Source organism: Sarcophilus harrisii, chromosome 1, assembly GCF_902635505.1.
Source record: "Sarcophilus harrisii chromosome 1, mSarHar1.11, whole genome shotgun sequence".
Lineage (NCBI taxonomy): Eukaryota > Metazoa > Chordata > Mammalia > Dasyuromorphia > Dasyuridae > Sarcophilus > Sarcophilus harrisii.
The window spans coordinates 713844640-713865859 of record NC_045426.1 but is presented as its reverse complement, the minus strand read 5'-3'; the positions used below and the strand labels follow the sequence as shown (position 1 = coordinate 713865859).

General features: G+C 38.6%; 1 protein-coding gene across 1 annotated transcript; it reads right to left on the bottom strand.

Annotated features, from left to right (window-relative positions):
* Nucleotides 1-5163: 5163 nt before the first annotated feature.
* On the bottom strand, nt 5164-20755 carry LOC100917057 (vomeronasal type-2 receptor 26-like). The gene is made up of 5 exons (XM_031949063.1): nt 20480-20755; nt 17691-18494; nt 15271-15498; nt 9493-9616; nt 5164-6285 (listed from the first exon to the last, which is right to left on the bottom strand). The coding sequence occupies exons 1-5, from the start codon at nt 20738-20740 to the stop codon at nt 5351-5353; spliced, it is 2352 nt and encodes a 783-aa protein (XP_031804923.1). The 5' UTR covers nt 20741-20755; the 3' UTR covers nt 5164-5350.
* Nucleotides 20756-21220: the final 465 nt, after the last annotated feature.

Here is a 21220-nt window from a genome sequence, read left to right as displayed (position 1 = left end):
TTTATACTAAAATGTTCATATTGGAGAGAAATCGTGGGAGGCTTTTTCCTTGGACAATTTAATGGCGCCTTTTCCTGGGACCCTCACACTTAATAGACCCCAGTACTGGGCCTAGAGTTGCTCCTCTCCCCAATCCTGCTGGGGCAGATGGCAGACAGGGCAGAGGTCGTGCAGAGCAGAGCGGCCCCTGCAGCCTTGGGGAGCTCTGGGAGGCTCTGCCTCAGGAGAGAACGGGGTCTGACCCACCCCGGAGGGGCCTAGGCCTGTCTGCACTGGGCCAGGCACCTTTCACAGCATGAGCCCTTTCTGCTGCCGCTTTCCTTCACCCTCTGCCCAGGGTCTCACCCAGCGCCAGCAGGGGGGACCACTGACTGTCCCATGCAGACAGGAGCTGGCGTCCTTCCCTGCAAGAGAGATCCCAAAGCCCCCGCCGTGCCAGGGGCAGGACAACCTTCCCTGGACATGTTGGGCAGCTCCGGACTTGGGATCCGTGGACAATTCCCAGAGCGGAAGCTGTGTCTCAGGATCTGTTGTACAATATCCTGAGCATAATGGGCCCATAGGAAGTCATCTATGTCATGCACAATGCATGCTCCTGCTCCTTTGGTTCTGACAGGAGCTCTACTTTCTGCCATGTTCTGTGGACACATAGTAGGTGTGTTTTTATATCCTGTGGAAGGACTTGCTGTTGAAATCTTGAGTAAGGTTCCTTCACATTTGTGGAAGGTGCTGAAAATGCAAAATACGGACAGTCTTCCCATCTTAAATGAATAGAGTAAAACAATCCTTGATGTCAATGATCCATCTCTGTCATTCATAGTGATAACTTTGGGTGAGGGAAGTTCTGGCTATAAGCTGCCCATAGATTCCATTCTATTATTACTATGAATAAATCTTTTAACTTTCTCCATTTTCCTGATTTCTTTTCTAGTGAATAGGGGGGGAATTCCATGGGCTAGCGGATTGCTTTTTGTGCCCAGTTTGTAACTGTTGACAATTTCCCCAAAGCGCCTCTGTTTTTTTCATTTGTTAGGGCCCAAAGATCAACCCATTTGGGGGTTCTCCTTTCCATTTGATCTTAGGTCCAGGTTTTTTTGTATGTATTCTTTCTGATCAGTGGCCCCTATGAAAAATTTTATGCACATTCATCCCTTTTAGCAAATCTCTCTCCCATAAATGAACAGGGAGTGTCTGAAGAACTTCAGATTGGAACCGCCATTCTTTATTCTCCTTTCTCCACAATAGCCATTTAGCCCGTATACCTTGTAAAGGTTTGTGCGCTTGTATGTTGGCCAAGCTTGTGACCAAAAGCACTGTGACCTTACTGACTTATCAGTAACTAAAAGTCAATAGCTTGATATTCTCATTGATTTTGTCCTGGATTACTCGGTTCGGGGCTTTCAATAACTGGCAAAGCTAACTGCATTTCAAAAGGGACATCTTCTCCCCTTTCTTTGGCTCTCTTAACTGGCTCCTGAACTTGGTTCATTTCTATGAGAATTTAGTTTCCCTTCAGATCTGGATTTAGGAGAAGTCTCCAAACAGGTAGCTGTAGATTGTGTGGATTGTCCTTTTTGTTAACATTTAAACATTCTCTAGCTTGGACTGTGTCTCCTTCCTCCAGAGTCCTAGCAGACAGACCTACTTTAAGCACTCCAGTAGTTAATAGAACTCCCTGTGGAGGCTGAAGAGAGATTTTCAAGCTATTTCAAATAGAAAATATAATAACCCGAAAAACTCCTGGCCCCGTCTCTCTAAAAGATTTACTCATTGATTTTCCTTCTGTCTTCCATTTCTCCCCATGCATTGTTCCTTCTTGTGAAAACCAAAAACCGCATTTTTCTATAAACTCTAAAAGTTCCTGCAACTGTCCTCGCGTAATTACCAATCCTCGCTCCTTTACTCGCTTCTTTAATAGTTTCAAATAACATTCTCAGTCCTTGTCCCCTGATTGCTTTTGCCTCTTTCTGATCCAATATGGGCACTATATTGATATCAATGGTACAAAACTCAATTTTACTTCTACCTAATGCTTGTGTTAGCCTGGAGCAAAAATAATTTCATGTTTTACCTTAATCCCTGAGCTCACCAACAGGTCACTCTCCTCTGCAGTGGCATTCAGGTCCCTGTCTAGTTCAGGGCCCAGTGTGGATGCCCACTCCCATGCCCCCAAATAGGATGAGTGTGGAAACAAAAGTACAGGAGCCAGCCAGGTACCAGCTAACATTCCATTTATTGATCTGAGAGCCAGGGTCTATATTTTCTCTAAGCTAATATTGCCAGAACAATAGAGTCTTCAGGTTACTTAGTGAATGTTTCAAGACACAGATATACATCCTGCCCTTCCTTGCAGCTTGACATGAACATTAAACAGTGATCAGCAGCAAGTCTGCCTATTGTAACAATCATAACTTGTAGCACTTGGCGGTAACAGTCTACTTACTGTAACAGAGTCATAAATTGTGTACTTCATGATGGCCTTGTTCCTATTACATTCATCAAGACTGTTATCCCAGAAATATTCCCATAAATTCTATTCTAATTATTGTTCTCTAACAAACGGCCAGCAGGATGATTTCAGAGAGAACTGGAGAGACTTGCATGAACTGATGCTGAGTGAAAAGAGCAGAACCAGCAGATCATTGTACACAGCAACAACAAGGTTATATGATGATCAATTCAGGAGGATGTGGCCCTTTTCAACAGTGAGATACTTCAGACCAGATCCAGTGGTTTAATGATAAAGAGAGCCATCCACACCCAGAGAGAGGAAGGTGGGAACTGAGTGTAGTTCACAACAGAACATTTTCACTTTATTGTTATCGTTTGATTGTATTTTATTTTGTCTATGACTTTTCTCTGGTTTGATTTGATTTTTCCTGCACAGCAAGATTATTGTATAAATATATATGAACATATTGAATTTAGTCTATATTTCTACCATATTTAACATATACTACTTGCCATCTCGAGGAGGGGATGAGGAAAGGGGGGAAATTGGAACACAAGGTTTTGCAGGGGTCAATGTTGAAGAATTGTCCATGCATATGTTTTTAAAAATAACAAGCTTTAATAAAGAAAAAAATAAAAAAAAGAAAGAAAAAGAAACACTATTCTATGCTCCCTAAACCCCCTTGGAAACAGAGCTCAGAAGGCCACATAAAGAGGTATTTCACTTCAGGTTTCACCCCAAATGCTCTGAATTCCTTTAAAATGATGATCAATACATTTTAGAGCACTATTGCTCAGAAAAAAATGGACTGGAACATTTTTCTAACCTATGACAACTTCCTATCAGGAAGGATCTATTGTGAGATAGGAGCACAGGAGGGGTACAGATCAAGACAGCCAAGTCCCAGCCCTTGCTTGATGCCAGCAAACAAGGAGGTATAACTCTGAATCTGCTGCTGTCTTGGCAGAAATATAAGGTATAATTGGGCAAATGGAAGCTAATGGCTTTATGAGAAATCCAGATACCAACAATCGAAATGTATATAATGAAAAAGTAGAAAATAATGTGATATATCTCATTGGAAAAATAATCATCACAGTGAGATCATTTTAAAATCACGGGGCTTTCTACACATCTTCTGGTATGATATTATCGAGGAAAACTCTTAGTATTCTAGATGGTAAAAGAGAAACGAAATGAATGCACTGATCACCATCTGAAGAATTCAAAAATGAAATGTCCAGAATTAGGGTTGTCAAAATCCAAAACTTTAAGGTAAATGGGAAAATATTACTAATATCTAGAAAGAAAGAAATCAAGTATTGTGGAAAGTCAGAATATACAAGATATTGTCACTCCTTCTTTAAAGGATCAGAGTGTTTGGAATGTGAATTTCTGTAGAGCAAAGAGCTAGGATTGTAACCAGGAATCACCAGCCCAGTAAAGCTGATGATGGACCTTCAGGGAAAAGGTCGGAACTCAGGGAAACAGAAAAATTCCAAGTATTTGTGATGAAAAGATAAGAGCCGAAAAAAGTTTTGATTTTCAAATACAGAATTCAGGAGAAGCACAAGTAGTTAATCAGGAAATGGAAATCATAAGGGAATTCACCTGATTGATCTCCTGACATTCTTACATGAGAGGATGATCCTTGTAATTCATGAGAAATTTCCCATCATTAGGGAAGTTAGAAGAGTGTATATAAACAGAGTGGACAGGTATGAATTGAATATGAATATGAAAGAATACTTCATGAAAGGAGTTACATTAAATCAAAGGTTTGGTGGAATGTATTGGGAGAAAGGGAAAAGGAGAAGGAAGATGGCATAAATTATCTTCTATTAAAAAAGCCACAGAAAATATTTGATAGAGGGGAAGGAAGGAGGGGAGGGAGAGTGAGTGAATATTACACTCATTTGAATTGGTTCTAAGACTAAATAATATAAACATTCAGTATACATATAGAAATCGATATTATTTTGCAAGGTAGTAAAAGGGAAAAGGAGTAAGAGCAAGGAGAAAAGAGAGGGAATATTGTGAACTGTGTGGTGAAAAGTAAAACTGTTTCATGAGGGATAAACTGAAAATAACAACAACAAATAAATGGGGAAATATAGTTAGCAATACTCATTGTGAACACAATTTTGAAGCTACTTTCTTTGCTGCAGCCAGCTTTTCTCAAATGTATAGATAAAGGAATGAAATATATTAAAATATGAGCCAGTCCTCAATAGATATTGATTAAAATATATGATATATGTTGAAAAGGCACTAAAATTAGGCAAATTCATCCACCTAAAACTAGCACTACATGGCTTGAAACCCAAAAGGGATTAAGAAAACAAGGAAAGGGTTAGAGTTAGGGTTAACCCTAACTAACCCTAAATACATACAAAAATATTGATGTCACCTCTTTTCTTGGGGAAAGAATTGTAAACTGAGGGAATTCTCAACAAATTCAGAATTGCTGAAGAAAGTGTGGTATGTAATTGTGATGATTCTGTAAGTATGATGACTAGAAAAACCTGGAAGGACAAATGAACATATGAAAACTGAAATGTAATGTGCAAAAAGGCAAGCAATAGAGTGGAGTGGTCACCTGCAAATAACTTTGTTTTTGCAACAACACAATGATCCAAAACTGCTCTGAAGGTCTTTATGGTGAAACTCTTGATGTCACACAGTTTGTAAAAGTATTATTTTTACATATTCTTTTTATTAATGCAAGGAATGATACACATATTTCTCAACAAGACATTTCTATAAATATTTTGTGTAACTGCACGTGTCATATCTCAATGGTCCTGGGGTTGGGGAAGAAGGGAGAGAATGTGGAAGTCAAAGCATTAAAAAAAGTTAAAACTATTGTTTTACATGAAACAGGGGAAAATAAAGATATCAAATTTTAAAAGAAGAAGAATTCTTGCTCCTGGAACTCCTTTGATTCTTGTTCTGTTTTGTGTTATTTTCCCATGATGTCAGGAGAATCACAAGACATTTGGGAATAAAAATGCAGCCCAGTAACCCGGCGCTGGAGGCCAAGATGGAGAAGATCTCCATGATCATCACACTTTTCCCTTTGGAGCTCTGATATGTGGGGAGGAAAGAGACCCAGACGCTGCAAAACACCAGCATGCTGAATGTGATGAACTTGGCTTCGTTGAAGGCATCGGGCAGGTTTCTGGCCAGGAAGGCTATGGTGAAGCTGCCCAGGGCCAGAAAGCCCATGTAGCCCAGGACACAGTAAAATGCAAAGGCGGAGCCCTCGTTACATGTGAGGATGATGTGCCTGGATTCAGAGCGTGTGTCTGCCTCTGGAAAGGGGGGATGGGTCCCCAACCAGATGGCACAGAAAAGCCCTTGAATTCCGGAGCAGATGAGAACCACACAGTAGGGCACTCTAGGATGAAGGAACATCCTCATCCTGCTCCCTGGCCCTGTAACCCTGAAAGCCAGAACCACGATGATGGTTTTGGCCAAAATGGAGGAAACGGCCACTGTGAACACAACTGCAAATACTGTTTGTTGGAGAAGGCAGGAAGCAGGGGTGGGACGGCCCAAGAAGAGCAAGGAGCAGAGGAAGCAGGAGGAAAGGGAGGTGAGGAGCAGGTAGCTGAGGTTCCTGTTATTGGCTTGGACTATGGGAGTGTCTTGGAATTTCACAAAGACCCACAGAACCAGGGCTGAGAGCAATGAGAGCAAAATGGCTACAGCTGTCACTGCTGTCCCCCAAGGTTCATTCACATCCAGGAAGGTCACAATCTTGGGGAGGCAGCGATCTCTCTGTTCATTGGGAAATTCATCCTCTGGGCACTTCTTACATTGCTCGGCATCTGCAGGAGACAAACAAGGACTTAAAGTTTACATTAAAGTATTTCTCTTCATTCCCACAGTAGGAAATAGTCAGGAGACCTGGAGCAATTCCTTCTGCTTCCACCGGATGCAAAACCCCATTGGCTCTCATTTACAGGCATGGTAAGTCACTTGGTACACTGATCGGATCAAATCAATTCATGCTCTTGATCACTGTTGGCTTTGGTTCAGGTTCTCTTTATTCCTTTTACATAAATGACGACACCTTTTCCTCATAACCTAATCACTAAAGACAGTAAGCTGAGACAGTGGAACCCTTTAGTATCAAAGATCCAGATGACTTCTGTGTTGTGTTGGGCAACAACTCAAATTGAAGAGCTGCTTGTTTCAATACTTCCTCATTCTTTCCAGCCCCCAGTTTACACCTTCCCACAACAGATTTATATGAATTTTAAAAATTTCCTTGGTAGATACACATAGTGTGTGTATTCTTGTCTCCTCTGATGGAATAGAAGCTTCCTGAATCAAGGATTCACTTCCTTTTTTATCATTCTAACCCATTATTTATAACCAAGTTCTTCTCATACTAAATGACTCTTGATTGACTGATTAATGACTTCTTAAATACCTAGCAAGTTTCTTATAGAAAACCTGTTTCTTTTGTTTTGAAAGTGTTCCTCTTATTTATCCTAAGAGAAATGAAGCCTTTTGAGGACATATTCAATAGTGAAAACAATAACCTTTTAATACCTTCATTTCATCAATTAATTTAAAGAAAAGTTCTCATTGGATCCTCAATTGATTTTTTCCACTAGTATTTGAAATATTGGATTGACCTTATTTTAACCCGAGCTTTCAGATCCATGAGACCTGAAATCAGCGTCTAGCATGCTTCAATGACACACTAGATCCCTTATTTCTATCTGCAGTCTCTCTGTTGCCTAGAAATTATTTTTTTCTCCCCATTAATTCTCCCTCTTTCTCTATGATCTTCACAAATCCTTTGTTGCCCCTGACACATCTGCAGTGAAAACCCAAAGAGACATGGTAGCGATGTCACAAATTACCATCCATTGTTTCAATTTTACTATGAATTATCACTAAGTAAATGACCACTTGAGTAGAAATAGGACTTGATGTAAAGAAAGTCAGAGCTAACACCCTGCCTGAGAAACACAGTTGTTATGTGACTCTGGGCAAATAACATCCTTTGGTCTGTCTTTAGTTTCCTGTCTGTGAAATAATGATGATAACCACACCATCTGTATAAGGTTATTATGAGCATCACATGAGAGAGAACATATGTGGCACAAAATTGAGCCTCTATTTACATAGTTTTTACAATTTTCATCACCATCATCCTCATCCTTCTCATCACTAAATCAAGAGTTTGCCCTCCTTGCAGGGGAGAGACCCATGAGTGCCCCACTAAGGCAGCAGATGAGATTTAAGGGATGGTCTAAATTTTGTATAAATGAGAGGATCTTCTCATAGCATCAGCTTTTTCTCTGGTTTTCTCTTTTATTGTCTCTCTTATATTCAAAACCTTGTAAGGCCAGACTCAAATGCAATGCTATTGAGTGAGCCATGGCAGCATCCATTCTGTTTTCAGATTGTGATCAGTGTTGACTCCACAAGCCCTGGGACCCATGTGGTGATTTACTTATCCCATGTCTCATTTCTTAACCTCCTGAGCTGATTAATTATCCGATGTCACTCCATGCGCAGCATGATGAAAACAAGTGATGGCCATGAAGGGGCACATGCACTTTTAACGCTGTGGAAGTCACTCTGCTCCACAATGATTTTGGTGTTTTCCAGAAAACAAGGCCCAGCTAAATACCTGACCTTCCTAGGTGGAGATTGTTCCTGCTGCAGGAGTTCCCTCTAATAGTCAAGTCCCAGGTCCAGTCCCAGGGCTATCCCTGCTTTCAACTGTGTTGATTATAATGTCAGGGGGAAAAGGACAATTTGTTTAGCATTCTTCACTATGTCGGACGTTTTTCTTACTATATTGTTCAATATCATGAAGGAAAAGAACAAGGAAATGTTGAAAGGCAATATTGGCTCATCAGTAGAAAGGGGTAATAGCATTTGGATGCCTCCTATGGAGCTTACAGAGTCAGCTAATGGCTCTGAGTTTCTTATGGGAAATGAAGCATGATTTCTGAAGTCCCTGCTAGTTTTCAGTTCTTGGTCAGTTTTGAGTAAATTTTCCACTGAAATCAGACCGATAAGTTAGAGAAAAGTCTGCAATCTATAATATGTGGAATACAGCTCCCCCACCAGGTAACTTTCTTTGCTTTTGCCTAATCCAGCTCAATATATCCGTTTCTATTTCTGGTTCTCTATTCATTTCTTTCTCTCTATCTCTGCCTTTGTCTCTCAGTATCTATCTGTTTCTCCCTTTCCATTTCTTGCAAAGACATCTCTCTCACTCCCTTATCTATAAACATATATTGACATATATGTCCATACATGAAGATGTACAGCTATATTTTTAGGTGTACATAGATACATGTAAATGTAGAAACACTTGTATATATTGTTTTTAATCTTTACCTTTGTGTATATCCATGACACACTATCTTGGAGTAAAAGGCTAAGTGATTAAAGTTCATCAAAGAAATAAAATGATGAAGAATTTCTTCGTATATATTATCTTTCTCCTTTTGCAGGAGGAAAAATTTACCATGTCATTGTGTTTGTACAGTTCCTGGCTTTGTCTTGGCAAGTACCCTTATACCTATTTTGTCTTGTTTACACTTACCTGGGATGTTTCTTTCTACGTCTTGTTTCTAGCCTTTGTTGGTAACATACAAATGGCAGTGATATATGTGGGTTTGTTTTCTATCCACCAATTGTGTTGAAAATGTTAATCGCTTCAAGTAGTTTTTGTTGATTTTCAAGGATTCTCTAAACATACCATATCTCCTGCAGAGTGATACTAGTTTTTCATTGCATACATTAATTCCTTCAATTTCACTTTGGGCTCTTATTGCTAAAAGTTACATTTCTAGTACAAAGATTCATAATAATGGTAAGAATGGGCATTCTTGTTTTCACCCTTTATCTTGTTGGAAAAGTTCCTAACTGCTGTTCTTTCTCTGGCTCATATAATCATTTACAGAGACCGTGACATTTCTGGAAAATTGAGAGAAAAGAATATATTCTTAATTTTTTCACTAGCAGAGGCTGTGAGAAGCGAGCTCCCTGCAGTAACTCACCCATATGGCTGGAGATTTCTCCTTCTGAGCAAGGGGAGCAGCTGAAGCAACAAGGAGGCTTCCCCTCCAAAGGCAACTTCCTGAATCCAGCAGGACAACTGGCACTACATACCGCAGAGGGGACCTAGGATGATGACAGGAGACTGAAATAAACATTTTTAACTGACAGCTATTTATGTTTGTGAAGAAAAACACAGCTGTTTTTTGCCATTCTGGCTTTGATAACCACCTCCACAGATCCATAAATGGGAGTGTATATGAATGATCCCAGGATCCAATTTACTCTTTCCATTTGTCACCCACTCTTCTGCAACACTCAGTGACAAACCTTCTCCTACAGAACCATTCAGAAAATGTATTTCCCACCCTGGTCATTTATAAGACAGTCCATATATTGCATAATTACAAAGAAGACTTCCTCAATCTCAGTCATAGATGTGGGAGATATCTCAACAACACTCTGAAGCTTCTCCTTCTGTACGGCCATTGTACTGCAAGTGCTGTTCACAAAGTAACGTGAATTTTGATTTCCTAGAAATATTCCTAATATGAGCAAGGTTTAAACAAGGATGCCCATTATTACCACTATTATGCAATCTTGTCCTAGAAATGTTTTCTTCAGTAATAAGTGATGAAAGAATATTTGAAGGAATTAGTGTACTCAATGAAAAAGCAAACATAACACTTTTGGCAGATCAAGTACCCGCTTGGATTTTGGAGTGACAGAACCCAGAAACATTTGGAATGTAATGTTTCAGCTTAAGATATATTGGAATGCCTTCAGGACAGGTCTGTGTGGACAGCACAGGTGGCTCATGGCCCAACAGAGGTGGGGTGCATGTAGGTACAACCTGGAGAAGTTCGACATTGGGAATTTAGTGTGAGGCTCTTAGCCAAAGTACAGCAACAGCACCTACTGTGTCCTTGTCCAGCCAGCACATCAGCAGTTCTGCTGTGAGACCTCCAGGGCAAACACAGAATAAAACCAGGGAGTCAGTGAACCTCAGCAAGCCAGCCCAGTAGCAAAGCCTGCAGCACCATTGGCCCTACACAGTCAGTGAGAGACCCCTGTTCTTCCACAAAATAAGCTTGAGACAATCTCTTGTGTGTCCAAGGAAGAGAGATCAACTTTAAAAAGTGGGAAGAGGAGCAAAATAAAGGATATCAGTCAGGAAAGATCATAATATGTGGTGTTCTCTTCTTTTGTATAATACTTGATTGTTCTCTCTGGGAGCAGGTTTCTTGGGGAGGTTTTCTGGAGGCAGCCTTAGTTTCAGTTCAAAATAATAATCACTTCAAATGCAGGCAGCTGATAAAATCCAAACGTTTATTTTCTCCTTCCAAGTCGTGTCTCTTTTCTTGGGCCCGGTTAGCTTTCTTAGAGGCCTCTCTCCCTCCTTGGTTCCAAGAGCTCTTGGAGCTCGTCTTTTGTCCCCTCCAGCTCCCTCTGAGTCTTGGTTCTCAATCTCCAACTGAAGCTTCCCTCTCAATCTTTTCAATTGAACTCTCCTTACTGAGCTCAGCTGTTTTTATCCTCTTTTAGAGGTGTAAACTCAAAGGTTGACTCCTCCTCTGAGAGTGGGATCATAGGAGGTGTGAATTTGGATATTTCATACTGAACCCTGAAATCGTCCAAACATGTGAACTAATGTGTGAGCTAATGTGTGAACTCTCAAAGGTGTTAACTTAAGCATCATTTCTATCAATTCTAATGACTTAACACTTTGTAAGGATTCCAACAATAATAGAAGCCTGGAAGAGGATAACAATTGCAAATTGTAAAAACTCAGAGGGGAATATGAACTCAGATCAAGCTCAAAAGCCTCTCTTGAAAAAGCTCAAAAAAATTCTTAAAAAAGAGATGTGAGAAAAAATTTGCAGGAATAAGAATTATGAAGGAAATTCATAACAATTTGGGAATAAAAACCTGTAGAGGGCTAGAACTATACACTGAGGTCAGAACTGCTGAGAGCTTGAGGCTAACTTCTGAATGGACAATACGCTATGGACATATGCTTGGAAAATGGTCCTTTCCACCATCCGTACTGGCTCACCTTTTGGTGTATAGAGGATTGTAGGAGGGAATAGGGGATGGAGTAAAGCTAGCCAGAGACACACTCTCAGCAGTAGATGAGGGAGAAGGGGATAGCAGAGATTCTGCTTCCATCCTGTTCAATCCTGCATAAGGGGACCGAGAATAAAGATTGAGGACTTTTGCTTATCCTGACTCCGGCTGATTCTGGGGTGTCCTAGGTGCCAGCGTGGTCGTTACAAAAACCCAGGCTTGGAAAGGGAAATAGGAAAATATCTGGAAAAAACAATTCCTCACAAAACAAATTTGGCAAAATGGGAAAAAATATAGATGATAATTATTTCTTAAAAATCATTTTGAGGAAATGGAAAAAGAAAATGACACCTAACAATAAAATTGGAAAAAATGAAAAAAAAAGCCATAAAACAAAAATTCCTCTGAAGTACAATTGGCTAAATCCAAAAGGAGATGAGAGACTCAAAGAAAACAGTGTAATTCACTAAAACTTAGAATTTGACAAATGGAAATGAATGACTCAACTAGACAATTAGAATCAATGAAGTAAAAGTAAAAAGTGAAAAATTTGAAGAAATATAAAATATTTCATTGGAAAAACAAATGCTGTGGAAAACAGAACCGGGAGTGACAAAATAGTAATGACTGAATGTTCTGAAAACTATGATAAAGAAAAGATCCCAGTAAACATTTTTCAAGAAATCATCAAGGAAAAATGTCCTGATATTTGAGAAGCAAAAGGCAAAATTCACTGAAAGAATCCACGAATTACTTCCATAAAGAGAACTAAAATGAAACCTCCAAGGAATATTGCAGCTAAGTTCCATAATCAAGGAGAAAATTCTGCAAGACTACAGAAAAAGAAGCAAAAATCAAGGCACCCCCATCAGTATTATCAAGGACTTAAAAAACTACTACATTAAAGGATTTGAGGGCCTAGAATACAATATTCTGGGAGGTTAAAGAGTTTGGAGATGACCAGAAATCAGCTACTCAGAACAATTAAGCATTATCTTGCCAAGAGGAAATTAGATATTTAATGAAAAATGAGATTTTCAATCTTTTCTAATGAAAAGACCAAAGCTATAAATAAAATGTGAGCTTCAAATACAAGAGTAAAGAGTATCAGAAAAAGTTAAATCAGGATAAAACCAGGCAGAAGGTGTAGTAATAAGTTAACATCAATGTGATGATATAAAAATAAATTAAAGGTGGAAAATAATTGTACTGGGAGAAGAAAAAGGGGAAGTAAAATGAGCTAAATGACATTATTCAAAGAGGCACACATGACCTGTTACAGTATAGGGAATGAAGGGAGAGGTATGAACATTGCTGGACTCTTAATCTCCTGTGTTTGGACTCACCTAGAGAATATCCTACATATTTTATTATGTATTGAATTTTTGGGAATGTGAAAGAAAAAAAAAAGAAAGCTAATAGAGGGGAAGCCAGAAGTAGAAGGGAAAAGGATAAAAAAATGGAAAGTGACTGAAAAGGGGGAGGGCAGACTGAGGGATGTGAAGATCAGAAGCAAAACAGTGGTGAGGAAGGAAAGGGTGAAGGGAGAGAGTAAAGTACAATGTAGAAAACATAGATTCCATAGATTATGGAATTAGGAAATAGAGAATTACTAATCTTAAGTGTGAAAAGAGAAGTAGAGAGCAGAATGGATTAAAGGCCAGATTCCTCAACATGTTGTTTGCAACAAACAAATGTGGAACAATAATATACATATAGATTAAAAGTAAACAGTAGAGCAGAATATATTATTCTTCAGCTGAAGTAAAAAAAAAAAAAAAGCAGAAGTAGTGATCCTGATTCTAGACCAAGTAAAAGCAAAAATAGATACAATTTAAAGAGATAAGAAGAAAAACCAAATCTTATTGAGGAGTATCAGAGATAAAGAGGTAAAATTAATACTAATGAACAGAACTCAGAGAACATTTTGCTAAGTAGTAAGATTATATGATGATCAGCTGGGGTGGACTTGATTCATTTCAACAATGAGATGATACAAAATACTTCTAATAGACTTTGGTTTTACGTGCTTGTGAGTGTGTATGAGTGTGTGTGAGTATGTGTGTGTGTGTGTGTGTGTGTGTGTATGAATTGGGATTAAGTGACTTGCTCGGGGTTGTGGGGAATGGAAAGATAAGACAAAGAACTTACATGAATGTTTAAATTCTTTTTCTGAATTTTTTTATTATTTCGATTTCTCTGTGACCAACATAATTATGGTGTGTGCAAGGCAACATTTACTTAAAACTTTAGATATATTTAGTTAAGCAGAAATGATGACATTTATCCTTGTTCAATGTTATCAACAGTTAGACTATTAGTTTAAATGATGTCAGCTCAGTAATCTGAAGTTTGAAGGTCTGATTGATGATTCCTCTCAGAATCAGGGAAACAAAGCATTCCGTTCTAAGCTGCCTTTGACACCAATGTTTAACATTCAGTTAGGGGAGGGGGCAGCTATTTCTCAATGCTCCCCAACTGATGATGTAACAGAAACCTTCCATTCCAATCTCTCTGAATAACAGCATTCATTTAGATCCCCCCTCTTCTCAATGCTCTCTTACTTGTGATGTAATCTCTTATATAAAAGCTATGCATCTTTACTACTTCTTCAGCCCTCCTACCAGGAGCTTTCTCTTTCTTATCTCGTGATGGGACGGCTCATAATCCGGAGGTTTTCAATAAACAAATTTTGTGCTTTTTTAACTGAATGATCTCTGAGTAGTCATTTTAGGTAACTGTCTTCTACATCCCCCAGTAGGTCAAACATCTAGGCAGTGTTCAGTGTCTCAGACTGGATGTAAACTCAAGTCCCCCTGGGTCCAGATAGAGCATTGTGACTAAACAAGATGTGGTGTATATAATAGTGAGAGAACAGTATTGTGCTATTACACATGATGAGCTGGTTGATTTTAGAAAAACAGGGGGAAAGTGGCATGAAATAATAAAAAGTAAAATGACTTGAACTAAGAAAATATTGTTCACAGTAACAGCGATGGTTTTCCAAGAACACTTTTGAAGTCTAAGGCATTTTGTGTGCTATAACTTCTAAAATCAATCACAAAGGACAGATGCAAGTATAAACAATTTACCTCCAAAGAGAGATAGAACATGGATACTTTTACACATACATGCACACACACACAGATAGATACACAGAAATATTTTTTAGGAAAAAAGGAAGCCATGTGAAATGGAAAGTCATAGTTATATATTAAATCTTCTATGTTGGGTTGCATACAAGTTAAAGGTTTTTTCATTCTTTCCTATTTAAGGTGAAAATAAATATAAATTAAAACATATTTATGCCTTCTTTGGACATGTCAAAGAATGGGGATATGAAATGGGATCTATAAACTGAAGATTTGTTGAACTACATATTATATTTATAGGTATCTGTGAATACATAGATACAAATTTACATATATTTATATGTGCAACAAAATTTCTCCGCGTGTTTAACAATATACCTATGTAGATGTATATAAATATAACAAAGTATTATAGTGGTGTAAGAAATGATAAAGACGATTTTGCTACAGAGAAAACAGAAGAGACGTGTATGAACCTATGACAAGTGAAACAGAACCAGGGCTTATAGTCTAGCCATTTTCCCACCCAGCGGCATCTGTCAGTAATGGAGAGTACAGCACATGAGTCAAGGATTCTTCCTCTGTTCAGGAGCATAAATTAACATTAAAAATGTGTCTGACCTTTGAACTCCATGGGTTCCACACGATGACATTTGCACAAATTGTAAACTCTTCACTGAGCTGAGCTTCTGGGATAAAGTCCCCCACGTACAGAAGATGATCATTATAATAATTGACGTATATATAGTTCATAATGGCATAGTGAGCCTCTGTGCGTCTGTTCTCATCCACAAACACCTGCTCACCAACAACGTTCTTAAACTGGGTGTTCTTCAGGTAAGAGTGTAGCTGAAAAAGAGGAGAAATGCTCATCAGTGAGCGGTACCTGAGGGAAAGGCAATTGTACACGACACTTTATGGAGTCTTGTGCTCTTATTTTCAGGTGGGATCAAATCTGAGTTTCTTCTGGGACACAGAAATGACTCTCTGAAACCTGCAGGTGCCTGCATCTCCTAGTTTCAGTTTCACACTCAAGTCCTCATTGTTTCTCACCCCTTTTATATAATTTATTGCCAAGGTCTGCTTGCAGCATCTCTCTAATATGTTCCCCTCCTGTTCTCTGCTACTGGAACATCTTCCTGACTTCACACTGGTCTTATCCCAATAGCCTCCTGGTGGGTGCCTCTGCCTTAAACCTCTCCCATTCTGCCCTCCATCCTGCCTTGGAAGGGATTGTTCTGAAGTGCAGGCCAGACCGTGGCTCTCCCATCCTTGATAATCTCCAGTGGTTTTCTCCCATCTCCAGGATAAACTATGAAACCATTTGTGTGACATTCAAAGCACTCAGTGTAAACCAGGAGCTCAATACAGCAGCCACTGAATACACCGCACCTGAAGAAACAGCAGAAGTGGCAGCCATTGCAGGAGTGCTTGGAACACGGATGTTAAGAGGGTTGAAGAGCTTGTCAGAAGGTATTACAGGGGTCTCTTTTAAAGCCCTGGGACGGCACTCGGTTGCTTTGCCAACAGCCAGATCGAGCACACCTTCCTGGCTCACAGTGTTAGAGTGAGGAAGAGAACTAGCACAGGACAAGATTTAGGGACAGTGGAATATACTGCATATATTCTGCTGCTGCTTAATATCTTTTCATAGCTGCAGGGCAGGAAAAAGTGTTTGTGGCAACTCTCAGAATACAATAGAGGGCCGGACATTAATAAAAACATTCCTTCTAATATTAATCAATTTTGAAAGAACTGAAACTTCCAGCTCCCTAGAAGAATCCCTGAAAATAGCTGTACAAAACTCTAGAAGCTTGGGGCATTGGCCCCTTTACTCTGAAAACAGGGCACTACTCTAGTACACAGGTAAAGTCACATAATAGCCTGGGGAATTGGCAAACACCAGAAAATGGTTCTGATCATAGAAAATTACTGTGATGAACAGGAAGATGAAAAATCCATACTAAGAAGAAAATAACAAAGTCAAAACTCCTTTATCCAAAATCCGCAACATAAGTAAGAATTGGTCTAAAGCCACAGAAGAGTTCAAAATGAAATTTCAAAATTTTCAAAACATAGATAGAGAAAAAATTATGAAGAGAAATGAGAGAGATGTAAAAGGAAGCAGAAAAAGACATAGGCGAGAAAAATGTCTTAAACATCAGAATTGGATAAATGGAACAGGAAATATAGAGGCCCATTGAGGAGAATATTTCCTTAAAAATTAGAACCAAGAAAGTACAAGGTAATGACACTTTGAGGGATAAAAGAAAAAGCCAAAAGGAAAAAGAATGGAAAATAATACGCAAAATAACAATGGAAAATGCTGACCTGGAAAACAGAAGAGAGAGCATTTAACATTATGAGACTACATGAGTTCTACAATGAAAAAGAACATGGATTTTCTCTTTCAAGAAAGTATCAAGTAAATTTCTCCTGCATTCCAGAATATCAAGGCAAAATAGAGCATGAAAGAAGCCACAGATCATCTACTGAAAAAGATCTCCAGAGGCAATCATCAGGGGTATTTTAAATTCTAAAACTCCAAGGTGAAGGAGAAAATACTGCAAGAATGCAGAAAGAAACAAATCTATTCACTGGAGCCACAGTAAGAATGAAAAATACTCCTCACCTTCTTAATGGAAAGATCAGAGTACTTGGAATAAGATAATTTTGAGAAAAAAAAGGATCTGGCTTACAACAAAGGATCACCTACCCAGAAAACCTGAGTTCAGTCCTTTAGGAAAAAAATGGGTTCCTAATGAAATAAAGGGCCTTCAAATATTTATGATGAAGAAGTCCAAAAGTGAATAGAAAATATGGAACCTAAGGTTTTTTACAACCTTAAGACTCTAAGAAGGAAGTTTAATTTAATTTTATATGCAATTTGACATATTGGACACCAACAATAAAATCATTGAGGAATATACAGTCAGAATAATTTTAGAAATTGTAAAGTCTTCATTGTCTCCTGTGTCCCACTTCTTGATCAAATACATACTCAAAAAATCCCTAAAAAGGCACCGCATTTTGAATATTACCTGCCATGAATGAGGCAATGCAGATTCTTCATTTCTCAAGGATCTTTTCTCAGATCTTTTCATAAGTATTTCATGGAGAGCCCACGCCACAGCATATAAAGCATTATACATGTTATAACCCAAGATAGATGTTGTCATGTCCACAGGGTAAAAAGGTAAATCTTTCAGGGAGCCATTTGATAAATATAAATCTTGCTCTGGGGTATCTGGTTGATCTGAGCATTTCAAAGATGATGGCTTATGTGCTTGAAGAAAAGACTCCCGCATAAGTAAAGGAGATATAACCTTCCTGAGCAAACTCTCAAACCCAGGTATTGGACTAGTCAAGTGTGAAAAAAAGAGAGAAGCATGGAAAGTGAAACCATAAGAGTACCAGGCTCTTTTTGTAGTGTCTGAATGAGATGTGGCAATCCACACCTTCTTGGTTGGGAATAAAAATTCTGATGGGAGTCCCATAATTGTAAATGAGTCTGTCTCAGGATGGATGACAATGACTTTGACTTCTGAAATAAGGATCCTGGACTTGAAGGCCTCAGCTGTTTCCCTAATTTTTTTGTCACTGAGAGGGATCTTCTCTGTATAGGACACACAGACTCCATTCTTTTTCATTTCCTCTCTCATTTCCCTGAGGAATTCCTCACCTTTCAAATCATCAAAGACAATCAGACCTATCCAGTTCCACTGGAAATATACCAATAAGCGGACAATACCTCGGTGAAGAGAAGAGGACTTGTGGGCCATCTGATAGAGGGAAGGAAACTGGACTTTGTCAGCAAGACCGGGATCAAACGGACCATAAGTAATCTGGATGAGAAAAAAATATGGATGAGCAGATGCATGTTGCTGCTGAGAGAACTAAAGTAAAATACACTTATTCAAATGGGCATATTTATTGTTAGAAGAAAGTTTTAGATTTTATTGTAAAGTTTCTCATACATGAAAATTTCCCTCTGAAAATCTTTCCATTTATCTCTCGAAATCTATTTTTTATTCTCCAAGAGACTTCAGAACTTCTGCCCCGAAATTTGTTAACCATTACCACAATCTTTGGCCGGAACATTTCTCTCTTTGACAAAAAAACAGATATTCATGGACTGCACGAGAGGGCTGCTAAAAATTCAAATCATCTGTGACAAATAGTGTTTCAGAGCTGAGGGTCAGATATATACCCGCACATCACAGTAGGAAAGAATCTGCCTGTTCGGCGAAGGAGACTTATCCAATTTATCCTGCCATGCTCTGTTTGACCAGAATCAAGGAAAAATAATAATCCCAGCTTAGGATGCCTCTTCTCTAGACCAGACTTCCTGCTATGATATTATCTGACAACAAAGATGCTAGATGTATCCTTTCTCATGATTCCCTCAATTAGACAGTTCAGTCATGTTTCCACAAGGACATCTAGAGTTAATTCCTACTCTCTTTGAGCTTGTAAGTTTTTGTTTTTACTATTCTCCAAATATATGGTCAGGACTATTTATAGTTTCAATGTTAGTGAGACACCAAAGATCCCAACTGGTTTTTCTCCAAGGACCTTAAATACTGAATCTCAAATAATTAGTATTAAAAAAATTATAGTTAAATAATATTAAATTATACTTAAATAATGTTAGGTTCAATCAAGAGAGCTTTAAAATAAGATATGTGGATATAAATGGAGAGAGGCTTCCAGTCCTTCACCTTTTTATATGCACAGTTCCATATTTAAAACTGATCTCCATTTCCTTTAAATGAAACAATCTAAATTGTCATTATTTCTCTTCCATGAAATCATCCCTAATTTTCTTCTTGCTTCTGAACACACAAAACAGTCACTCATCTGACTGACCAGTGACAAAGTTCACTAAGCTGCTTAAACTACAGTGCTCAGAGAGGTCGCTTTTCAGTTTTGAAAAGATGAGGTGCTTTCTAAAATGTCGCTCCTTGCCCCGTATGTATCTCATTCCTTCTGTGCCCATTAATTGTTAGTTTCCTCTTTGAGAACAATGTCAGGAATGTTCGCAAACTCTTGTACATTCATAAATGTACTTGTGGAGTTCTTAGGACAGCTCAGTGGACAGGCTTCCCAGTGCTCCCCAAAACAAGCCCCTTATATATCAGTGCTCATGCTCAGTTTCCTTTTATAAATAATTTGCATTTCAATACATTCTGGACTAATAGTATTATGATTATGAAAAATGAAGGTCATAGAATGAGATGTAAAAGACTGAAAGATCATTCAACTTAAAGTCAAGAATGGTAAGATCTCATCAGTTCTCTTCCACCAGTGAATAGTGTCGTGTTGAGTAAACACTTAACCTTCTCCCATCATTATTGAAGTTATCTGTATAATGACCAAATATAACTAGTTTTGCTTTCAGATCCTTTCTTGGGTTGAAAGCTAATTGGCTTCTTGCCTTACAATAGGGTTGATATTCCAGGAGTTGTTAAATTTCCTTGATGATGAAAACAGCGGCTTTGTTCAGTCACTAGAGAGCTAAGCGGTTCTAAAAAGACCTAGATTAATTAGTATCAGTTAATCATGAGCTGCATGATAACAATTTAACTTTTCTCAGGCACAGTAGCCTCCACTGAAAATGGGAATTACAAGAATATCTTCATATGAGGTTATTGTGAAGATCGAACGAAATACATTTGTAAAACTTTTTTTATTTTTTATTTTTAAAAGTATACATAGATGCCTTTTATTTTACTGCTGCTGCTCCTGCTACATCTACCACTAGTCATACTGCTATGACTACGAGGCTGTACAGAAGAACAGAGAATCTATTAGGTTCTATCTCATTCACCTGGGGTAAATGGTAGAGGTCAAGCAGGCTCCCCATCTGAACAGAGAGAGCTGATGTGGCTCCTCCAATGACAGCCACAACCTTTCCTCTCTCTCTGCAGTTGTAATTAGGGATGAGCTGGTCTGTTCCAGACAGCCACCACAGGTAATTCTGTAAGGTGTTTTCTTCACTGGAATAGGAGTTGTACATACGGTATCCCAGGGAAATGTTGGGCAACAGTCTAGGATTCTTGTTAATTTCATGTAGAGTGAAGACCGGCATGAGGTATTGCTGGTAATTTTTTTCAATAGTTCTGGTGAATTAATGGTAAAGGTTACAGAACATTAAAACAACCTTCACACAGAATTCATTTCAGACATTTAGTCCAAACTAAGGAACAAAATAGCTGTTTAGCTCCTTCCATTTGAATTTAAACTAGCCTCTATCCATACACATTGTTCTACTATTCTTTTCTTTTTGTAAATTCTGAAAGTGTGAGGACTATTCGCTTTATGTCCTCAGGTAACTGCTTGCTTGAGCCATTCACACATTCCCCAAGAAGACTTGGATAGCTGTTGACTCTAGAAGCCTTAGAGTATAATGGAAGGAAGAAATAAGGTCCTGTGACATTATACCCACTTATATTCAATTTGCATCAAATTATCATCAGTGCTGACAATAAAGAGGCCTTGCCTTCTGCAGGGGGTGCAGTTCTCAAGGTAAAAATCAAATAATTCACAAAACAGAAAAGGGCATTTGATT

What these genes read in the sequence shown, in the direction of transcription:
- LOC100917057 (XM_031949063.1), bottom strand. Translation starts at nt 20,740, where the DNA reads ATGCCGGTCTTCACTCTACATGAAATTAACAAGAATCCTAGACTGTTG. An exon ending in ACCTCTACCATTTACCCCAG is followed by an intron (nt 18,495 to 20,479) that starts GTGAATGAGATA and finishes TTTCTCATCCAG; the next exon opens with ATTACTTATGGTCCGTTTGA. An exon ending in GGAACCCATGGAGTTCAAAG is followed by an intron (nt 9,617 to 15,270) that starts GTCAGACACATT and finishes TCATCATCCTAG; the next exon opens with GTCCCCTCTGCGGTATGTAG.